The 22,632-nt window shown below is 36.1% G+C and overlaps 1 protein-coding gene and 1 non-coding gene across 7 annotated transcripts in view; one reads left to right on the top strand and one right to left on the bottom strand.

Annotated features, from left to right (window-relative positions):
• Nucleotides 1-22,632, bottom strand: part of Tut4 (terminal uridylyl transferase 4) — a 128,675-nt gene that overhangs the window by 3,610 nt on the left and 102,433 nt on the right. For 3 of the 6 annotated variants that reach the window (XM_021159717.2, XM_021159719.2, XM_021159716.2), the window contains 8 exons: nt 13,959-14,036; nt 13,605-13,782; nt 13,339-13,386; nt 13,172-13,254; nt 8,137-8,252; nt 6,717-6,904; nt 5,347-5,447; nt 920-1,367 (listed from right to left, as the gene is read on the bottom strand). In XM_021159717.2, coding sequence (XP_021015376.1) covers nt 920-1,367; nt 5,347-5,447; nt 6,717-6,904; nt 8,137-8,252; nt 13,172-13,254; nt 13,339-13,386; nt 13,605-13,782; nt 13,959-14,036 — 1,240 coding nt within the window. The remainder of the gene's footprint in view (nt 1-919; nt 1,368-5,346; nt 5,448-6,716; nt 6,905-8,136; nt 8,253-13,171; nt 13,255-13,338; nt 13,387-13,604; nt 13,783-13,958; nt 14,037-22,632) is intronic. The other 3 variants (XM_029476801.1, XM_029476800.1, XM_021159720.2) reach the window with 2 other exon arrangements.
• Nucleotides 18,454-18,560, top strand: LOC115030913. The gene has a single exon (XR_003836514.1). It is a non-coding gene; the product is annotated as a U6 spliceosomal RNA (small nuclear RNA).

Raw genomic sequence — 22,632 nt, 5'->3', positions numbered from 1 at the left:
AAAAAAAAAAAGACTTCAGATTTTTACCCTTATGTTAACATAAGCCAGAATCCTATTACAAAATAAGCTTGTACAAAAAAAGGTTGAGGTACTATGGTTGAAAACTTGCGATCTGTAACCAAACATATATAGCTTCAAATCTGTTCTGAAAATTACTATATCTCTTTTTGGAACCTCAGCTGTAAATGATGATTTAAAAAGTTTAGCAGCTTCCATGCATATATGTGCTTTCCGTTGTTTTTGTTGGTATTTAAGACAAACCTTAGTCAATGATAACTCAATGAAAACTTGATCAAAGAAGAAATAAAGAAATTAAAGGCTTTTTAGAATTTAATGAAAATGAGGACAAATCATACCAAAACTTCTGGGACACAATGGAATCAGTGGTAAGAGGGAAACTCATGGCTCTAAGGGCCTTCAAGAAGAAACTTAAGAGAGCTTAACACTAGCAGCTTGACAGCACACCTGAAAGCTCTAGAACAAAAAGAAGCAAAAACACCCAGGAGGAGTAGATGGCAGGAAATAATCAAACTCAGGGCTGAAAGCAACCAAATAGAAACAAAAAGAACTATACAAAGAATCAACAAACCAAATTAAAAAAAAAAATTAATAAAAAAAAAAAAAAAAGGAATCAACAAAACCAGGAGCTGGTTCTTTGAGAAAAATCAACAAGATAGATAAATCTTTAGACAGACTAACCAGAGGGCTCATAGTACCCAAATTAATAAAATCAGAAATGAAAAGGGAGACATAACAACAAAATATATCTTGAAATGATTATTGTTTGTTGATGATTATATTCTATCTTCATAAATACAGATTATCTTCCTTCCTTCTCATTGTTACTCCATGATCAACAACAAATACTAACCACCCAACCTTTCCACAACCAAATATGAAAGAATAAAAGAGAAATTACCCGAATTACCCACTGCACCATTGTTCACCAGGGAATTGGGAGCCACGGTACGAGGCCAGTGTCCATCATGAGAAGGGCTAGGAATTGCCATCGGCCTGGCAGCAGGCTGTGCAAAGATGATGCTGGGATCATTCAAGCCAATATTGCTGGGGGTACTGCCAGGTGCAGAGTGTAGCATCGGGCCATGGATGGGCCACGATGGGGCAGGGATCTGGAGGGGGTGCATTGGCAGTAACCCCATACTGTGCATGGGTGAATAGTGAGCTGGAGGTGACTGAGGGAAGTTATACAAGGGCATCTGAACCTGATGAGGGGGCTGGCCTCCCTGCTGCGGTGGGCCAAGCTTAGGCTGGGATCCTGGCTGGGATGGAGGTGGGGGAAGAGCAGAGGGTTGGGGAGAATTCTGTGGAAAAGGCTGAGGCTGAGGAGAATAAGATGGTGAATCAGACTGCAGGAAAAAAAAGAAAGATAATTTTAAAAACTAAGATTTTAAAAATATAATAGTTATTTCATTAGAGCATCAGAAACAGAACTACATTGTGTATATGGCAACAAATAATAAAATCTACTTTTACGTGAAGGTAAAAATTTCCCTAAGGTGCTTAAATTCTCTCATATGAGTAATGATTCATAAGCCTTTTTGTTGTTCAAGAAAAAAAGAGAACCCAGCATCATAAACAACATATATCTCCTTTGTAAACTAGAAACTAACACATAAATTACTCCCAGCCACTTTCATTCAGCCACTCAACAACTGTGTATACTAACAACTGTGTATACTAGGCATTATCACTAGGTACTGAGAATCTATGCCTTCATGAACACAGAAATCAGGGAGCAGAAAAAAATTACACAAGTAATTATAATTAAGTATAACAATTCTTACTATGATAAAGACTGTATAATTAGACAGGCAGGCACAGTAGTGTATTATGTCTGTGGTCTGAGCAGGCAGGAAAATAAAGCTGTACAACTGGGCTACTTATTGGGACTAATCCTCTCTACACAAAAAGTGGCGTTTATAGTATACAATGATAAACAGAAACACCTAACTTCCACTTTTGAAGAAATGTAGAGATCAAGGACTAATAACTTTTAAACTGAGATTAAAGAGCAAACAGAAGCAAATCTGGTAAAAATAAGAAGATATAGAAAAGGAAAGAATATTTAACAGCAGAAGTGTCATGTCTGAAGGTCTATGAGTGTGGTTTTGAAGAGGTTTGGCCCCCATAGATTCATTTGTTTTGATGCCTGCCCAAAGAGAGTGGCACTATTAGGTGCAACCTTATTGGCATGCATGTGGCCTTGTTAAACAAAGTTTACCACTGTGGAGGTAGGCTTTGAGGGTTTCTATGCTTGTGCTCTGCAGACTATGTCTGCCTGCCTGGATGCTGCCATGCTTCCTGCCAGGCTGATAATGGCCTGACCTTGTGAAAATATAAGCCAGCTCTAATTAAATGTTTCCTTTGTAAGAGTGGCTATAGTCAAAGTGTCTCTTCACAGCTGTAAAACCCTAACTAAGAAAATGGGCATGAAAACACTTAACTGTTTAAGGTAACTGAAATTAAGAGAATTAAGAGAAGTTAAATAGTGAAGTACACAGCTAAGGGAATAACCTATCTGAAGCTTAAAAAACTAAACAGAAATAAAGCCAGGAGGCAGGCAGGTGGATCTTGGTTAGTTGGATGCCAATCTGATCTACAGATCAGGGCTACCCAGAGAAACTCTGTCTCAAATAAGAAACAAAGAGCTGGAGAGATGGCACGGTTGCTCTTCCAGAGGACTTACGTTTAATTCTCAGCAACCACATGACGGCTCACAATTGTCAGTAACTCTGGTTCCAGGGATTCTGATATCCTTACACAGATATACATGCAGGCAAAACACCAATACACATAAAATAGAAAGTAAGTCATGAAAACAAAAATTATACAATGATCAGTAGGTATGCCTGCCAGCTTCAGGATTCAAGGCCACCCAGTTCTTCTCTCCATTATAGAAAAAGCAAACAAAAACAGAAGGAAATGAGGGCTCCTGTGTTTTATATATCATATCATTTATGCAACCTACACAAAAGCAGTACAAAACCACTGAAAATTTAAACCACACCAGAAATATAATCAACTTGCAATTGATAATTTTTCTGATTTAATAATAATGAAAATCTTTTTAAAGAAAACATTGATGGAACTAATGAAAAGGGTGTGATAAAGTCTGATTTCTCATTTGGTACTCTGCTCTTTTGCAAGTTTTATTCTCATTCAATAGATATCCACATGTGAGGGGAATAAGAATATACACAAAGCTGGGCAAGGTGGCACACACCTTTAATCCCAGCACTCAGGAGGCAGAGGCAGGTTCTGAGTTCAAGGCCAGCCTGATCTACAAAGTGAGTTCCAGGACAGCCAGGGCTACAGAGAAACCCTGTCTTGAAAAACAAAAACAAAAACAAAAAAAAAGAATATACACACAAGTTATTTGCTAGTCTGGACATGGTGCCATACACTTTCCATCTCAGCACTCAGGAGGAAGAGGTGGAGCTCTAGGCCAACCTAGTCTACACTGTAAGCTCTAGGACAGCCAGGGCATGAGATTGGAGGGAGAAAGAAAAAAAGAGAGAAAGGGAGAAAGAAGTTAAGTACAGACAAGTAAAGGACTATGAAGCTACTACCCTAAAGACCCTGGCTTCACAACATGATTACAAACCACAACAATGACTATGTTATAGCCAACGTTGGTTGTCAACTTGACTACATTAGAAAGTAACTAAAACCCAAGCAGACAGGCACACGCTCGAGAGATTTTTTTTCTGCTTGCCCTACTGCCCTCAGTAACTATAGATACTGAACCATTTCTTTTATAGTGCTAGCTAGAATCTACATCTTTGAAATTCAAACATGAATTGAAAACTGGCTGCTCTATAGGACCTTCTTGGAGCTCTAGCACCAGAGCGAGGCTGCGGAGACATCTAGTCCCAAGGACTCAACAACTACCAGATCCTTGGCCTTTCTGTCAGGAGAAAGCCATTAAGCCATTACTGGATTAAGCAGACCACAGGCTGTAAGCCACTCTTAACACACACACACACACACACACACACACACTCGTATTTATTCTATCAATTCTGTTCCAAAGACAATCTTGAATAACACCCTATAGGTACAAAGAAATCTGAAAACAGTAGAAAAATTCAAATTCAAAGAAATGTTCTGAAAAAATAAAGCTACTAAAGAGCATACACTGAGTATTGCAATAAATGAATAGTCTTACACTTTAGTAGATATATTAATCCCCCTTTCTGAGACAGGGTCTTGGTACCTGGATCAGGTTGGCTTATAACTCAAGATGTTAATCTTCCAGGCATTTCTATCACTATCCCCAGCTCCCAACCCCTCTTTTAGTAAAAAAAAATCAACAAAACATATAACAGTGGTGTAATTTTATCTTTTTTAGCACTATACATAAAAAACTAGTTTCCTTTCCTACATTTAGTCATTAGTAGTCTCTAAAAGAGGAAAATAAAACGGAATTTATGCTAGCAAACTAGGTTCAGCAACAAATGAAAGAGTATGAAAAGTGAAAAAGAACATTTCAACATTGTCTATTTTAGTAACAGTAATACTTTACTACTATGCAAAGTTAATACCTAACCCTATATATTAGTTATGTTATTATGAAAATGAGAAAGCAGGCCCATGTAAAGTAAGCAGCTATAACATTAATATTAATAGGAACACACATGTTACTTTATGGGCCTAGCAAGGACAACTCTGCAAATTATCATGTGATCTTCAATTTTACGCATGGTGGATGGCTGGTGTTAACTGTTGTGGGAGGTTAAATAGAAATGGCCCCATAACCTCATGTGTGTGAATGCTTGGCCCATAGGGAGTGGCATTATTAGGAGATAAGGCCTTGCTGGAGAAAGAATGTCTCTGTGGGGTGGTCTCTGAGGTCTCATATGTTCAAGCTAAGCCTAACATGGCAGTTTCCTTCTGCTGCCTGCAGATCAAGATGTAGAACTCTCAATGCCTTCTCCAGCACAATGTCTGCCCACATGCCATGATCATGGTGTCTTCTGACAGCAATAAAACCCTAAGACAACTGTCAACTTGGCAGAGTCTAAGACTCTGGGAGAGACGGGTCTCTTTCTCGGCAAGCCTACTGAATTGGTATCCTTTTCTTGGCCAGGACTCTGGACTGTAGAAAATGTGAAGAGGATGATGAGTGTGCATTCATCCCTTTCTAGTTCCTTTCTTTGGATGTGATGTGACAGCTGCTTCAAGCTCCTACTGCCTTGACAAACAGGGAACTAATATAAATTCTTTCTCCCTTAGGTTGATTTTGATGGCATATTTTATTATAGCAACAGGAAAAGAAAACTGTGTTCTCTTCCTGTCGAACTCATTCCTCGGCAGAGCACTTACACATTCTGAAGACTGTCTAGTCCTTATGGACTGGTCACTCTGTTGCTGCGCTGAACCAGCCACCTGCTGAGCATTTACAAGGTTACGGACCAGCTGGGCTGCTGAGAGAAGACATCACAGGAAAAAAAAATCAAGATACAGAAAAAGCAGGCAGGCACGTTGTTTCACATCTACTATCTCAATGTGTGAAGCACTAAGGGAGAGATTTCTGTGAATTCAAGACCTGCCTTGTCCAATGAGTTCCATGCCAGCACTGGGTAGAGTATGAGACTGTCTCAAACAAACAAACTTCGCAGGATAGTAACAGCAATAAATAAACAGAAATCAAAATTAAAGAATATTGATTTTAATGGCATTAATTTCTGTGGTACTGTGGGTTGAACACAGGATTTCCTAAGTAAGGCAAGTCCCCTACACTGAGCTACAAAGCCTAAATTCCAGTGTCTTAGCAATTAATTGTCTATAAATTTTATCTAGCTATACTTTTTAAAATAAGGCTGGCATTGATTACAGAAAGTACAGTAGTACACACATAAGCAATAGATATAGATTTCTCAGAAGAGCAGACTAAAGCAAACTTTTGCACGGTGATTATTTTAGAGAAAGATATGTACCACTGCTCCCTAGCCCAACCACATGCTGAGATTAAAGCCAGGCATTGCATATGGACTCTACCATTGACCTGTATCCTCTTCCCCTTGGTTTTTGTTTTTAAATTTTTATTTTTATTATAATCTATTTCATATGTATTAATGTTTTGCCCACATGCTTATACACCAAATGCATGAAGGCAAGAAGGCAACACTAGTATCTCCTGCAGCTGAAGTTGTAGGCAGCTGTCCATTCCCTATCTAGGTCGTCTCACAGAATAGCAATGAGCAGCAGCTGAGCCATCTCTCCAGGCTCTGAACCACCTGGTTTTCGAAACACAGTTTTGTTATATGTCCTATGCCAGCTGAGTATTTCTCAGGGATAGTGGGCTTAAAAGATACTGTCCAATCTTTCATATAAATTGTTTTTTTCTTTTTTCTGAAATTTTTTTTAATTTGAAACTGTAGAGCATCGTTGTAGAGCCTTGTACATGAAGATTTGTATTCTTATTGAACTAAATCCCTAGCCCAGATCATTTTAAAATTAATACCTAAAGCCAGATATTATATATCTGTAATTCCAGGGAAGCTGATGCAGGAAGACCACAAATTTGAGGTCAGTTTGCATTATATAGCAAAAGTGTCCCCAAAATGAAGCATACTAGTACTATGGCTGTAGCTCAGTAGTAAACCATGTGTTTAGTGTGTACAACGTCCTTGGTTTGATCTTTAACAACAAGCAAATTAACATTTGCAACTATTGTTTTTATCTTTTCTTACCTGCCACACTACTATTCCTCTGGCGGGCCATCTTGACCTCTGGGCATTCGCGGCGAACATGTCCAGCATCTCCACATATGAAACACCTAAGGTCTCGGGAGTCAAGGAGGTCTCGGGAGTCTTTTTCTTCTTCATTCCCTTCCTTCTCTTCTTCACTGTCTTTCTTCTTTAGTCTAAACAGTAAACTGCTGATACCAATAATGTGGAGCCAGGAACTTACAAACGGATGATTCACAAAAACTAAACCATATATAATGAAAAACGGACTAACATACACAACTCTATGCTGTTATTTTTTTAAAGAAAGCTACTTCTATTTATAGCATACCTAAGTCATATAACAAAAATTAAGTATCATAGTCGTTTTATGACATTATTTGTTTATTTATTTAAATTTTGAGAAACGCTCTCACTATACAGCTTGCTATGTAGAATCCACCAGCCTCCAAGTCAAAGATCTTCTTCCTGACTCTACCTTTCAAGTACTGGGATTAAAGGGGTTTCCACCATCCTCAGCCACTTGAAAAAAGTTTAATCTCAAGTTTTAAACTTCTAAGATCTTTAGAGATTGATACTTATTGCTACTTTAAAGACCAGCGGTTTAGAGAAAATAAGCACCTTGCCTAAATTTAATAACTAAAGTGGTAGAAGATAAAGCTTATTTTGTTTAATAACTTCCAAATGCATGAATCACATACATATCTTTTCTTTTGTTATTATTCTTGTTTTTTTGTTTTAGATTTGTTGTTGCTGCTGCTGTTCTGAGACAGGATCTTCCTATTACATAAGTCTGTAATTCACACAGATTTCCCTGCCTCTGCCTCTCTGCCTCTCTGCGCCTCTGCCTCTGCCTCCCAAGTGCTGGGATTAAAGGTGTGTGCCACCATGTCCAGACCAGCAGATATATCTCGAGGTGGTATAGAGGACATGTGTTTCTCAGTTCACATCATATACAGATACAGCCCAACATGTAGCTCTAGGATTCAGTTTACTGTACTTATGAACTTGCGTAACTAGGAAGTCCTTTTTTTCTTGCTCATAGCAGTTCCAAACACATAGCATGTTTCAATAAACATTTCTATTTAAAAAAAACTGAGTGAATAAGCAAATGATATAAGAGTATCATTAACAAAAATTCCCAGCACTCGGGAGGCAAAGGCAGGCCGATTTCTGAGTTCGAGGCCAGCCTGGTCTACAAAGTGAGTTCCAGGACAGCCAGGGCTATACAGAGAAACCCTGTCTCAAAAAAAAAAAAAAATCCTCTCAGATGAACATTTATTTACTTACGAGCCAATTAAAAACCTTGAACTTAAAAAAAAAATAAACTTTTGTACTTAAGACATTGTTGAATAAAATTATAAATACAAGTTAGTCTCACATATACTTTCCCTATAATGTTAATAGAAAATGATTTGCCAACCTTTTCCTTTTGGGACAGTCTTTCATGTAGTGACCTATTTTTCCACACACACGGCAACAACGATCATTAGGAGCCAACTCTCCATCAGTTAATACTCTTGAATCAAAGAAGTACTCCTATAGAAATAATACAATTTTATTATTAAAAAATGTAAAATGTTCAAAATACAAAGATCAATATGAAAAAAAAGTCCCAACATTAACAAATACTTCACTGTAATTGAAATTTTGGGCAAAAAAATAAATAAAATTTAGAATTATGTCAGGTGGTGGTGGCACACATCTTTACCTATCACTTGGAAGACAAAGGCAGGTAGATCTCTTAAGTTTGAGGCCAGCCTGGTCAACAGAGAAAGTTCTAGGAAAGCCTGACATACAAAGAGAAACCTTGGCTTAAAACAAAAATAATTAATTGATTTAAAAAATTAGAATTATTATAAAGTCATAGGTGGTAACAGAACTAATACTTTGTATCCACCACAGTATACAGTACAATGCAAAGAGGCTACAGATAAGTGGAACCTCAATAAAGTAAATGTTATTTTCAACTACAATTTATGGAAAAAGAAACTGCACCTCAGAGATTTAAATCATTTGCACATGGTAATGAAATTGGCTAGGTTTCATATGAAATATTTAAAGTTTTCTCTTTAATGATTACAAAGCTCATGCTTTTTGTTAAACCACGCTACTCCTACAAAGAATTTCTAGTCCAGCCAATTCAAAGCTCTATTACACAGAAAAACCCTGGTTCAAAAAAACAAAAACAAAAATCCCCGGCCACCACCCCAACCCATAAAAACAAAAGGAATTGCTCTCCTTTCCAAGTGACTTTATATAAAGAAATCATCTCGCTTAATTAGATTTGCAATTAAAAAAAAATGTGTATGGTTATCTGACCATGAGGTTACATGGACCATGTACATGCAGGAGCCCAGGAGGCAAGAGGAGGGCATCAAGTCTGCTGAAGCTGGAGTGACATGTGGTGCTAGGAACTGATTTATAAAGTGCTCTTAATGACAGGGCCATCTCTTTACCTCTGCAAATAGCCTTTAAAGAATATGTGATAATATGTGTGTGTGTGTATATATACATATACATATATATATCGTGGAATGTACCTGAGAAGGCTAGAAAACATTTTTCAAGCCTCCATACTAAGTTCATTTCTCTTTTTGCCTAGCCCTTGCTGAACCTTGTCAATGCTTGGTTTTTCAGAAACACTAGTCTATCCTAAGAATAGCTATACTCCTGGAAGCCAGGAAAGCAAATTTGTTGATGATAAAACCTTGGGAAACATAGAATAAAAGTAAGAGATACCAAAATAAGTTGGTAATAAAAATAATTGAATATAAAACAATGGTCAGTGTAGAAAAACTGAAAACCATACATATTTCTGGTATGACTGTAAAATAGCAAAGCTAAGTTAAACATACACAAGCATATGAATAATCAACGAAGCCAGTAATTCTACTTCTTGGAGTAGTTTAATGAAAACATAGTCATGAAAAAAATTACCCATATATTCATAAAAACACTGCTCATAACAGCTACAGCACAGAAGCAACCCAATTAAACAACTAACAAATGGATGATTAATATAGTATATTTATATAGTGGAACATTATTCAGCCTTAAGAAGAAATAAAGTATTGACACAGGCTACAACATGTAGGAAACATAAAATTATGTTTAGTAAAAGAAACCAGGACCAAAAAGATCACATATTGCATGATTCTAACTGAACAAAAAGAGAAAACTAAAAAAAGAAGACTAATGGATTAAGAATAAGAAAGAGGAACTCTCTTGAAGCCTGTCCTATGCTCGGGAGTTCTTTCTTCCTTTCCATAATGAACCTTTGCTTCCTCTTCTTAAAGAAGAGGAGGAAGAGGAGGAATGTGTATGTGAATGAGGTAGGGGAGGAACAACTAGAGAGATGACCCTGTAATTAGGAGCAATTACTGCTCTTACAGAAGACCAAATTTCAATCTCAAGTACCTACATGAAGCAGCTCACAACTGTCTGTATCTCCAGCTACAAGTGGATTAATGTAGCTGTTCTCCAAGGACACAGATACTCAATCAGCATGCATCCAAATAATTAAAGTGCAAAATATATCTTTAAAAAAAGAACTCAGAAATAAAAGTAATATACATTTTGTTGATATAATTGCCAAATATTCAGCATAGTGAAAAGCTCTGAATTATACTTTATCAGAATTATACCTCAACAAGAATGTTTAAGCTAGCATGGTAACATGCAAGCAGGCAGCCAAATGGCAGAGAGTCTAGAAAATGAATAAAGAAGCCCAAGCATTAAAGTATTACAGCAAACATGCTTAGAATGGACACAGAAATAAACTCAGGCAGACTTAAGAAACCGAACGACAGAGGCCCTGTAAGACTGACATCCATGGACTACAGGTATGTATCACTATGTATAATTATAATTCTATTTTCTACAAAACACTGAACAACAAATAAACAAACAAAAACAGCAAAAAAAAAATTCCTTTATCATTTTTCCAGTTGCTTAAGGCAGAAACAGGCATCATCCAGACTGTTATTCTTTATCTATCATGGCTAATTAATCATCTGGCAGTGGCCATTCTACTCCTAAATGATCTCCAATTCATGTTGTATTACCTCACCACTAGTGACCTAGTTTTGAGATTTGAAATATTATGAATATAATTACTTTAAGACATTTAGGTGATAGGCAAACATGAAATGTAATTCAAGAATCTGTGTAATGAAAAAGCAAATATTTGCAAAAATTTATATATTTAAGAAAGTCAAAATATGCAATTTACTGATTAAGAAGAATGTAATTTTATGAGTGTGTGTGTAGAGAAAGTAATTTACTTGAGGTTAAAAAGATAGTGTTTTATATCAAGATCCATGGCAAATATTCATCTGTAATCCATCTCTAACAAGAAGGAAAAAAAAAGGAAAACAAAATAAAGTGGGTCACCAACAATTTGGGTGGTGTGCCTCTGGCCTGGACCCTGTTGCCTGCATATGGATCCCTTTCTCCTAGGTGCGCGACCTTGTTTGGCCTCAGTGGGGAAGGAGGATGCACTTAGTCCTGACGAGGCTTCATGTGCCAGAGTAGGTTGATAAGAGGCAGAGTGGGGTGGGGGCTCCCTCCCCTTCTCCTCTAACTTAGTGAAATTTGATTAAAACAAGACATAAAACATTTTCAAAAAACTTAACTATTTCTTTATGTGAGTATCTGCATGTATGTGTGATGTGTGCACACCATATGTATGCTGCCTGGTGCCCATGGAGGCCAGAGCCCTAGAGCTGTAGTTACAGACAGTTGTGAGCTGATGTGGGTACTGGAAACTGAAGTCAGTTCATCTACAGGAGTTATTAATAACTATTGCATCTTCTCTCCAACCCTTTAAAACAAATTTTATAGGATGAGAGATTACAAGTAACTAAAGATATAATAAGACTATCAAATTTTACTGAAAGTCCAGCTGAGGGTGGCAAGTATTAATCTATAATTATACTAAACATTAGAAATTGTCTAATGCACAAGGTTGAACATATATGAATACCACAGGATAGTCGGCACTATATCGTAAGGAAAAGTATGAAACAAAAAGGACAAGTTCAAAAGGAAAAAGAAAATGGAGACATAAGATGGATAAGGAGAACTAGATTACTATATATTAGAGAACCAAATGGTAGAAAAATAAAGTGGGAATGAGAAGATAAGAGTAGAAAATATAAGGGGGTGGGTTTCTGAGATAGGGTCTCATGATAAAGCCTATGCTGGCCTCATGTTCACCAGCTGACCTTGATCCCCCTGCCTCCACTTTCCAAGGGCTGAAATTAAACCAGTGAGCCACCAAATGCAGCATATTTATCTTTCTGGGCAATCTTACAAGTATACAACATATCTGTTGGTAAAAAAGATGTTAAGTGTAAGCATGAAAGTGAATAGTTCCTGTAAGTTATAATACTGACATAATAAAGACAAACACCCAAAAGAAAATAAATGACAGTAAGTTAAGAAATACCATATACTAAAAATTAAAATAGAATAAAAAGATTTTAAAAGGATTAATAAGCTCATAGACCCCTCTTTCTAAGATTTACTTTTCTTTCATGCTTATGGGTGTTTTGCCTACATTAGACTCTTCTTTATGAGTATCAAAATAACATTTAGTTTACATGCTAAATAAAAGACAAAACTAGAGATTTTTCTATCTATATAACTAGTTGCAATGCACTGAACTATAAAAAAATTAGAAAACTTTTATTAATACGGTGAAATTATTATAAGGACTCTTATATAGTATTCTGTACTGTGCCCTTCGATTATAAATTTCCTATTGAACATGCACATAGTCAAAATTATCGTAATTCCAGGTAAGATGTCACTAAATATTGTACTGCTATGTCAGTTAATGGATTAATGAAACTACTATGTTTTTTTCTACATCATTTTGTGTTTCAAAACTTTTGAGTTTTGAAATCTCCTATTTAATTATTGCCAATATAATTATTATTTACTATTAAGGGGATGTCCAAGAGGAAAAGTGTTTTGCTTTTCTTACCCTATTATCAAAAAGAAGAGTTCTAAGACTGGATTGACCAAGTTTCTAGGGACATTCATATGTTAAAGACAAATAAATGGGTATTCTCAAGTTGGTTTGTTTGTTTTGTTTTTTTTTTTTCCTGTTCAAAGTCTCTTCCTCTAAAACTGAAAACTCCTCTGGTCTCCTAAGCAATGGAAAGCAAGCAAAAGCTGAGTGAGACCAAACGGCAATGTGTGAAAACAGCAACTGGAGTCAGAAAAAGGAGAACTCAGTCTCTCCTGTCTAATCCAGTACACTACTACAGCAGATTTTAAGCAGGAGTGGTGGTAAGTTGATACTTCAAATTTCTCCTTTCTATGGATTGAAGAATGGGAACATCTGCATCAGAGGTTTTGCTCCCTTGCACTCTGCCATCTGTAAAAACCCGAAATATCAATGAAGTTCTACAAGAAAAAGAAAATAAAATTCTCAAATATAAACTTACAGCTTCTCTGCCAATGAGTGGATAAAAGGGGGTACCAAAAAGTTTCCTTCCATTGATAAACGCCTTCATAATAAAATTGGTCACTGTTGAAGAAAGAATATAATAAAAGATTTAGACACTACTTATCAGAAATTTGAATGCACATATTCTCTACATTTAAAACTTACTTTTTCTAGAAACACCAGCACCAAGGTTATGATTCAAGTCAAAAGGATCTAGAAAAGAAATATTCATAAATTAATATTTATAAATTATTATGCCATAAAGTAGACTGTGCCAAACAGGAGTCTAATGCTAGATACTCGCAAACTATCCAAGTGAGTGAATTATCCTCTTACAATTAAGTGATTGAAAACAAGAGGTTGACTCTTTTAGATAAGCTTTCCCTGCTAAATTTTTGTGTTCTTGAATTGAAAGTAATGTAAACAGTCACCTTCAATTGCAATGCATTTAGAGGTCCACTGCTTTTCAAAAGTGGTCAGCAGCTTCTTCTGCCGAATACTGATTACATACTCCTTAAAATCAAACTCTTCCGTATAGAAGCGAAGTAGTCCTAACCAAAGCTCTCCCAGTGATTCCGTGTTCTTTCCAAGTGAAGGTAAACGCTTTTTCTTCAGTTAACAAAATGGAAAGAAAAGAGAAATATGGGAAGAGGAGGATAAGGAAAAAGAAGAGAAAGGTTACATATTATTAAAAATATAAAGAATAAAAACAAGTAAAATTATTAAAGTATGCATATTCTAATGCCATCCAGTATTCTATAATGTAGTAATTAAACAAAAATTACCAGCTCTTCTGTTTTATCAAAGAAAAAGGCATTCCATCCATCAACCATTCTCTGCGGAATCTGCTTCCCATCAAAGATCTGCATAAAAAGTATTATTATTAGATTTTAAGTTATCCAACCTAATACCTACAAGACCGGATCACTTTAGGATTTATCTACAAAAAACATTAATGAATTACTTCCCAAGGAAAAACATTAGAATGTTATAGCTTGATGCCAAGTAAGTGATTAATGAAATATACCTAAATCAAGCTGAGATTCTCCATACACATTTAATATTATTTATGGCTTGTTAGCCTATCAAAATGTATTTGTATCCATATGTATGGATATCTACAGCCCAAGATTAAGTAAAAAAAAATTTTTTAAAAAGTTTCATTAAGGGATTATAAATGTAGGCATACAAAAGTAATATTGATTCTATACCCAAAGAAAACCGTATCACTGTTCCTTAGTACCTTTAATCACTTACTAATATAAGGCTAAAATGTAAGTGCTTAAATATCAGGTATGTTTAATGGAAAATTAAGTACCTCTCCCTGAAAGGTTTATAACAAATTACGAATCCTTCTCATTAAGTGGCATATTGTGACCTCAAACTTGAAATCCTCCTGCCTCAGACTCCAGAGCATTGGATAATAAACATATGTCACTATGTCTGACTAAGAAATACTATTTTATGAGAAAAAAGAATCCAACATAAAGCTATTATTTTAGATACAATTGACAAAATTACAATTGTAATTTTATGATCTGCTTTCCTTTTTATGGTCTCATTAAGTAGCCTAAGCTGGCCTCAAGTTTGTTATGTAGCCAAGTGTAACACTGAATTTCTGATCTTACTTCTAGCTTCTGAGTAATAAGATTATAGGCATATAACACAATGGCTAGTTTATGTTATTAGGGATCAAGCCCTATGCAAGCTAGACAAGCATGCTACCAACGAAGCTGTACACCCAGCCCTTGTGACTTGCTTTTCTTAAAGAGGATTAATAAAAATGAACCAAAGTAGAAAGGTATACAGTATTGCTTCACAGTCAGCAAAACTAAGTTTTAGTCTCGGGCCTATACATAGATTCTGGTCAAGATAATTATCCCCATAAGCCCCCATAAAGTTAACGCAGTAAAAATAAAAGTTTACACAAGTAGTTTATCAACTGACTTTCTGAAAAAGTGCTTATTTTATATTTAAATTATATATAAATTATATATAAAATATATTAATGTGGACATGCGTATGTGCAAGTGAGCAAGAAGGATGCTGGGAATTGAATTTGGGTTCTCTGCAAGAGCAGTAAGCAGTCTTAACTGCTTAAGTCATCTCTAGAGTCACCAAATTTATTTTTAAAAAGAGATGTATTCATTTTTATTTTATGTGTCTGCATATGTGTTGCTTGCATATATCTGCACCACATGTGTACTCAATGTCTGTGGGTCCAAAAGGGTGTCTGATCCCCTGGAACTCAAGTTAGAGATGGTTGTTAGGTTTCGTGTGGTTGCTAGAAATTGAACCCAGGTCTGCTGAAAAAGCAACCAGAGCTCTTAACCACTGAGCCATATCTCCACACCCTAAAAATTTACTTAAAAAAAATTACATTACTTATTCTGCATATATGTGCACACCACTCAAGTGCATATGCCATGACACATCATACATGTGGTCAGAAGACAGCTTGCTCCTAGGAGTCAGTTCTCTTCTTCTACCTTTTTTTAAGTCCCAAAGATAACTTGTCTTTTCAAGTCATCAGGTTTAGGGACAAGGGCCTTCACCTGCTGAGCCATCATGATGGGTTCCCTAAAATGTAGCCTTCTTGAAAACTCAAATGTAAAGCAAATAAAAAACAGAAGTATCTTATTAATTTTAATATTTATTAGTTTTTATTTATTTTCATATATATTATGGTTTTTAAAGACAGAATCTGCCCATATAGCTCTCAATGACCTAGAACTCATTATGTAGACCAGGCTGAACTTGAACTGATCTACCTGCCTCTGCCTTATAGTGCTAGAATTAAAGGCATATGCTACCACCCCTGCCTCCAGCCCAGGTACAAAATTGTTTTAAACATAAGACAGCTTTTCTTTTCCTGTCTTTACCTCTCCAAACATACATAAAATAAAACCCAACAGTGTTTCAAATCACTTGATAAGTTAATCCATGGAGCCCTTACCAAAGGGCAAATGGTTTACACTCCTGTATTTCTGGCATCTCAAATTTCGTTCTCAGGTTTAACTTTCTTGTGGTTAAGAGAGCTACAGCCTAAACATGAAACACAAAACCCCACTAAACCAAAGCTTACCATAAACAGATTGTTGACTGAATACATTCTTTATGGGTTGGGGTTTTTTTCACAATTGAGGAATAAAACTTTATTAAAATGAAATAAAGAGCTGTCAAGTGCTGGGACATCATAGCTTTCATGGTTTTTACTACTTCAACCACATAAGATAACTTCCTTGATATTTTAGTCACCGGCCGTAAATTTCACACTTAAATTTTTATGGTTCAGTGGGTTTTGGCATATGTAAAAATGTGTGACTTTTACCATAATCGGTTTTATAATTTTTTTACAACTTAAAGAGAAACCTTTTACCTCTTAGGTAATATTTCCACAGCCCCCATTCTGTATGTTAAAGATCAAATTTGCAAAGATTAAACTAATTAAGTATCTTGGGAACACTTATATATAAACAAATACAATCACCTAAAATTGTTCAGTGCACATTCTGTTTTTTTTCTAAGACAAAAACAGCAAAGACTTGAAGAGATGGCTCAGTTGGTGAAGCACTGGCCTCACAGAAGCCACATAAAAAGCTGGGCATGATGATATATGCTCCTGTAATCCTATTGACTGTGAAACAGGATGCAGATAAGACAGTGATTCTAGAACTGGAATTGAAAAGCAGTGGTAGAGTATTTGCCTAACATGCACAAGACCTGAGTTTATGCTCTCAAAAAAGTGAAAGTTGGAAGAGGCTAAAGTAAAAATTTTATCATATAAGACTTAGATATTAAGGAGAGGGATGGAGTACTGTGGTTGGTGCTGCTTGCGTAACATGTAGGAGACCCAATTTCAATCCCTAGTACCAAAAACAAAAAACAAAAATCAAACAAAAACCCACAAAATCATATTTGTATAAGAAACTTGAAAATTCCCATGTCTACTTTGTTATAATAGTTATGATCTACCCTTATACCAAAATTATACTTTTTTTAGTTGTGTTAAAGCAAAATTTACTATCATAAATATTTGGTTCATTGGTATTAAGTGCTGAGCTACCATCACCAGTCATTTAGTATTTTTTTTTTCTTGTAAAACTACAACCATGTGTGTTAAACTGTTATTTTTCCATGCATCCCTTCCCCAGTGGTGGCAACCACCATCCACCATTCTACTTCACATATCTATGAGTTTGATTATTCTAAGAACCTAATTAGAATCAAATACTATGGTCTCTTTATTAACTGGCTTACCTCATTTGGTATAATGTCCTCAAGGTTCTTTGATTAAATTTAATTTTCCAGTTGATATAGTTTAAGAAAGGATAAATTTTCATGTAATCAACTAAGAACAACAGTCCTAAATCTCTTTTACTGTTAACTTTTATGTAAAGAATGTTCTTGGACTTACGATTTGCTGGAACAGAAAAAAAAACTCTGCTTAACAAAGTTCCTTTTGACCTGAATGTATTAATGATCAACAACAAAAAACCCTCCATGGGTTAGGAACTCAGTTTGGTGGGAGAGCCCTAGCCTAAAGGTTCAATCCCCAGTACTACAAAAGCAAAACAACACTCCAAAAGCCAAATCATGGTGTGGGTTACACCTGAAACCCCAACTACCCTGGAGACAGCGGCATATAATGACAGGCCAGCCTGAGAAATTTAGCAAGGTTGACATAAAATATAATCTGTAATATAACATAAAAATTCTAAACTTATAAAATATTTAACATTATAAGGGAACATGAAAATACAGATCATTGGTATAGCATTTGCTTAGCATGAAAAGGGCCCAGGGATCAATCCACAGTACCATGAAACAAAACCTTAACTAAACCTGAATAACTACCTATTTAAAGTTAAATTTAATTGCAAAGGAAGCCAGAGATAATGTTATTAAATAAATCATTAACAGTAAAAAAATTGATCTGTATCCAATACTTAAATAATATCAGAAAACACAAACCCATATGGCAAACAAAACGGTCTAGAAGCAAACACGCGCACATCGTCAGTCTAACAGTATCAGTCTCCACACAGTCCCAACTCATTCTACTGGGTGCACTGATTGCCTAGTTTGGTTTCTCAAGACAGGGCTTCTCTGTATAGCCCTGGCTGTCCTGGAACTCACTTTTGTAGACCAGGCGGGCCTCGAACTCAGAAATCTGCCTGCCTATGCCTCCAGAGTGCTGGGATTAAAGGTGTGCGAGACCACCACCCGGATTGATTGCCTATCATTTTAACAACTATGGTCTGTTAAAAAGATAATGGGGTGTTCTCTTTCAACAGCACATATACTTAAACTGAATTGACACAGGGAAGATTAGCATGGCCTCTGCACAAGAAGGGTAGCAAATTCATGAAGCCTTCTATATTTTTAAGAGGCCATGAAATCTGAAAGGGAGCAAAGAAGGTATAGCGGAGAATTTGGAAGGAGAAAGGGAAGGGGGAAATAATGTAATTATAGTATAATCTAAAAAAAATGAAAGTAATATCTTAAAAACAGATCATGGGAAATTTTCAGTTGAATAAAAGAATCCTATAATATTTCTCTTAACAGTAATAATAATTTTGGTAATAATAATCACAAAAATATGGTGGAAGAATATTTAAAGCAAACATCACTATGAACACCTATTTTAATATCTATTGTTTAAAAGGCATTCAATTTCTGGGTTTCATTTATTAGGTTGCTTAAGACAGGGTCTCACTATGTACCCTTGATTGGCCTGGAGTCCCCATGTAGACCAGGCTGGCCTGGAACTGCCAGAGGTCCCTTACCTCTGCCTTTTTGAAGACTAAGATTAAAGATGAATATATGATCAACTTGCTTTTTTTTTTTTAACTTTTGAAGAAAGGTGTTAGTATGTAGCTAGGTTAGTTCACAGCTGCTTGGTATATCCCAGTCTTGTGAGCCACTTGCTAATTATAGACATGAACCCAAATAAGAACCACTTCATTGTCTCTGATCTACATAACAATAAAAAATACTATTCCTATATTATTTGGTTGTGTCTGTTAAGACAGAATCTTGCTATGTAGCTTAAACTTGAAATCCTTCTCCCATATCACATCTGCCCGTGGTATTATAGTTTTACTGATAATGAAACTCAGAATCCTAAAGGTTAGGCAGGTTGTTAAAGCCCATACTATCATAATTATGGGTTTGAATAAATTCTAAGCCCAAATAAAATACTCTCATATATTAGCCAATGCTGCCTCAATGATTACTAATCCATGAGGGATCACAGAAAATACTCTGAAAAAAAAAATCTGTGGCCCACTCATGTACACCATCAAACGAAAAAAGTATACTTTTTTTTTATAAAAGTGATAAAAATGGGCTTTGGCAAGCCTAATTTAAATTATGGAAATTTCTAAATATTCTTTAGTGAAAGCTAGGCATAATGGTACATACCTTTAATCCCAGTACTTAAGAGGTAGAGGCAGGCATACCTCTGTGAATTCAAGGACAGCCTGATCTACATAATGAGTTCCAGAATTATATAGGGCAACCCTGTCTTTAAAAAAAGCAAACACAATTCTATAATAATCATCCAACTTTTAAAAAGTTACCATCAGGATATGATATGGGTTTTCTCCTTATAGAGAGATTTGCTCAACATTGTCTTGAGGTCATGGATACAATGATGGCTATAAAACAGCCCAAGACCATCGTCTTTCCTGTTAGTGTGTGTCTTAATTGTCTCAGACACAGAGTCTATAACCTGGAGCCTAGACTATGTTTCTGTTGGCAAGAAATAAGGAAAGGTTACTTCTGGGCACTAAGAAATAAAAGCCAACCCAAGTTTAGTGGTTGTATGCCTTTAATCCCAGCACTTGGGACGCAAAGGCAGGAAGATCCTGCCTCAGCCTCCCAAAGTGCTTCAATGCAAGCATGAGATATATACCCAGTTAAAACCATTTTTAAAAGGTACATTCTACCAAAATGAACAAGGAAAAAAAAAAGCCTGTATAAGTCAAAGAAATTAAATCAATAGCTAGTAACATTTTTAAAGCAATGAATCAATGTATCAAAATAATTATACATCAAGACCAAGGGAGTCATATCCCAACTTTTCAACATATTAAAGTAAAACTCATCAATCACATTAATAAAAAGGAAAAAAGTGAGACTGCTATTATCAACATATTCACAAAAAAGCATCTAGTAAAACTCAATACCCATTCATGAAAATGAAGGTAAAACCAGGCATAGTGACTCACAACTACTTCCAAGTTGAAGAAGAATCAAATAAACTTAGAGGTTCAAGAAAAGCCTGAGCAATGCAACACACAGACACACAGACAGACAGACAGACACACACACAACCCCCCCCACATACACACACACAAACTATAACCCCCAAATATAAACACAGTTAGGCATGGTAGTACAAAGACTATAAAATCCTAGCACTCAGGAAGCAAAAGTAGAAGGATCACCAGAACTTCAAGAGCAGTCTGTTGTATATATTAAGTACTAAGCCAGCCAAGGGCTACAAAGAAAACTTTATAAAATTAAAAAACAGAGCAAAAACCACAATGACAAAAACAAACAAACAAAAAAAATCCTCCATAAACTAAGGGATAGTGGCTTTAAAAAAATGGATAAGAATAATAAAATATGCAGGCTTCTCCCTTTGGCAGAGCAGAGCGAAGCAGTGGCACTATGAATGGTACTTCTGCATGAAGTCTTTCTCTGCTTCTTCTTGGAATTAATTTTTATTTTTCTTCCAATCCTTGTCTGAACCTCATGCTTGCCCAACTAACTGAATCTAGTCTTCTTATGCATCCCCTCGTGATACATGTCACTTTAAAAAATTTGCTAAAGACCAGGGCTACGGAGATGGTTAAGTGTTTAAAATCATGAGCTGCTCTCACAGAGAACCAAAGTTTTGTTTCAAATACCCACATGGTATACATTCATGTAGAGACATACACACATACACATCTAATAGACCGGCCAAAGTGAAGAACACAGATAACACCCAATTCTGGTAAGGATGTGGAACACGAGGTATGTTCCCTCTTTTCTGATTGGAAAACAAAATGATACAGCCACACTGGAAGAGTTCAGACATTTTACTTTAAAAAAGTAAATATTCAATTACATGCTTCACTAATCCTGCTTAACAATATTTGCTTGGAAGACTGGAAAAACACATCCAATACAAAAACCTGCAACTGGGTCTTTTTGTTAGTTTCAGATAGGGTCTCACTTTGACCCCAAACTTAGTATGTAGATGAAAATAACCTTGATCTCTTCCTGATCCTCCACTTCCATCTCCAAAAGCTAAGATAACAGGCACCTCTATGCTTCCTTTATTTGGGGATGGGAATCAAATCCAGGGTCTCATGCATGCTATGCAAACACTTGACAAACACAACTACTTCCCCCCAGACTTGTGTTTTGTTTTGTTTTGAATTGTTTGATTTTGAGACAAGGTCTTGCTCCATAGCCCAAGCTGGCCTTGAACTTGCAATCTTTCTGCCTTAACCCCTCAACTGCTGGGATTATATGAGTACATCAAGCCAAACTCATTCATGGGGATCTTTTTATCATTTGTTAACTATAATTGTCAAAACTTAAAAGCAATTAAGATGTCCTTCAGTGCAAAAGTGGATAAAGAAACTGACATAGAGTAAAGAAATAAACCAATGAAAAGACATGAAGAAAATGTAAATGCATATTACTTAATTTGAATATGTGTAAGTCTGCTCTTCCCTCAAAGTGCATGTGTGTGAAAGTAACTTTAAACATTTATTTTATGTGTATGGGTGTACTGCCTGCACAAATTTCTGTGTCCCATTTGTGTGCCTGGTGTCCAGGAAGGCCAGAAGAGGCTATAAGATGCCCAGCCACAGACAGGAATTGAAACAATTGTGAGCTGACATATGAATCTGGGAAATGAATCTGGGTGCTCAACAAAGACAGCTAGTGTTCTTAACTGCTGAGCCTTCTCTCCAACCCTTCAATAATTAACTGTCAATCTGTCAGAACATAGAATCATCTCTTAAAGAGAGCATGAATAAAGGATTGCCTAAATCAAGTATTGGCCAGTACACATTTCTGTGGAGGACTGTCTTAATTGTTAATTGATGCAGAAGTACCTACCCCATTATGGACAGTCTGTTCCCTAGATGATGGAAGGGTAGAGACAATTTATATTAGCAGACAGTTACCAGAAAGCATCAAAGTATTCATTTCTCCCCGCTCCTTTGATGTTGTAGATATGGCATGACCATCTTAAGCTCCTGATGCTGTGACTTCCCTGAAAATATGTTCCGAAGCTAAAATTGTTTAAACCAACTAAACCTTTTCCTCCCAAAGCTACTTTTAGGTTAGAACATTTTATCATAGTACAGAAATGAAACTGGAACAATCTGTTAAAGACTTGGTCATCAAGATGATGGGAAATTATTAGGTTTTGGAGGACAGGTCCTACAA

This window comes from Mus caroli, chromosome 4, assembly GCF_900094665.2.
Source record: "Mus caroli chromosome 4, CAROLI_EIJ_v1.1, whole genome shotgun sequence".
Classification (NCBI taxonomy): domain Eukaryota; kingdom Metazoa; phylum Chordata; class Mammalia; order Rodentia; family Muridae; genus Mus; species Mus caroli.
This window is presented reverse-complemented; position numbering and strand designations above follow the sequence as displayed.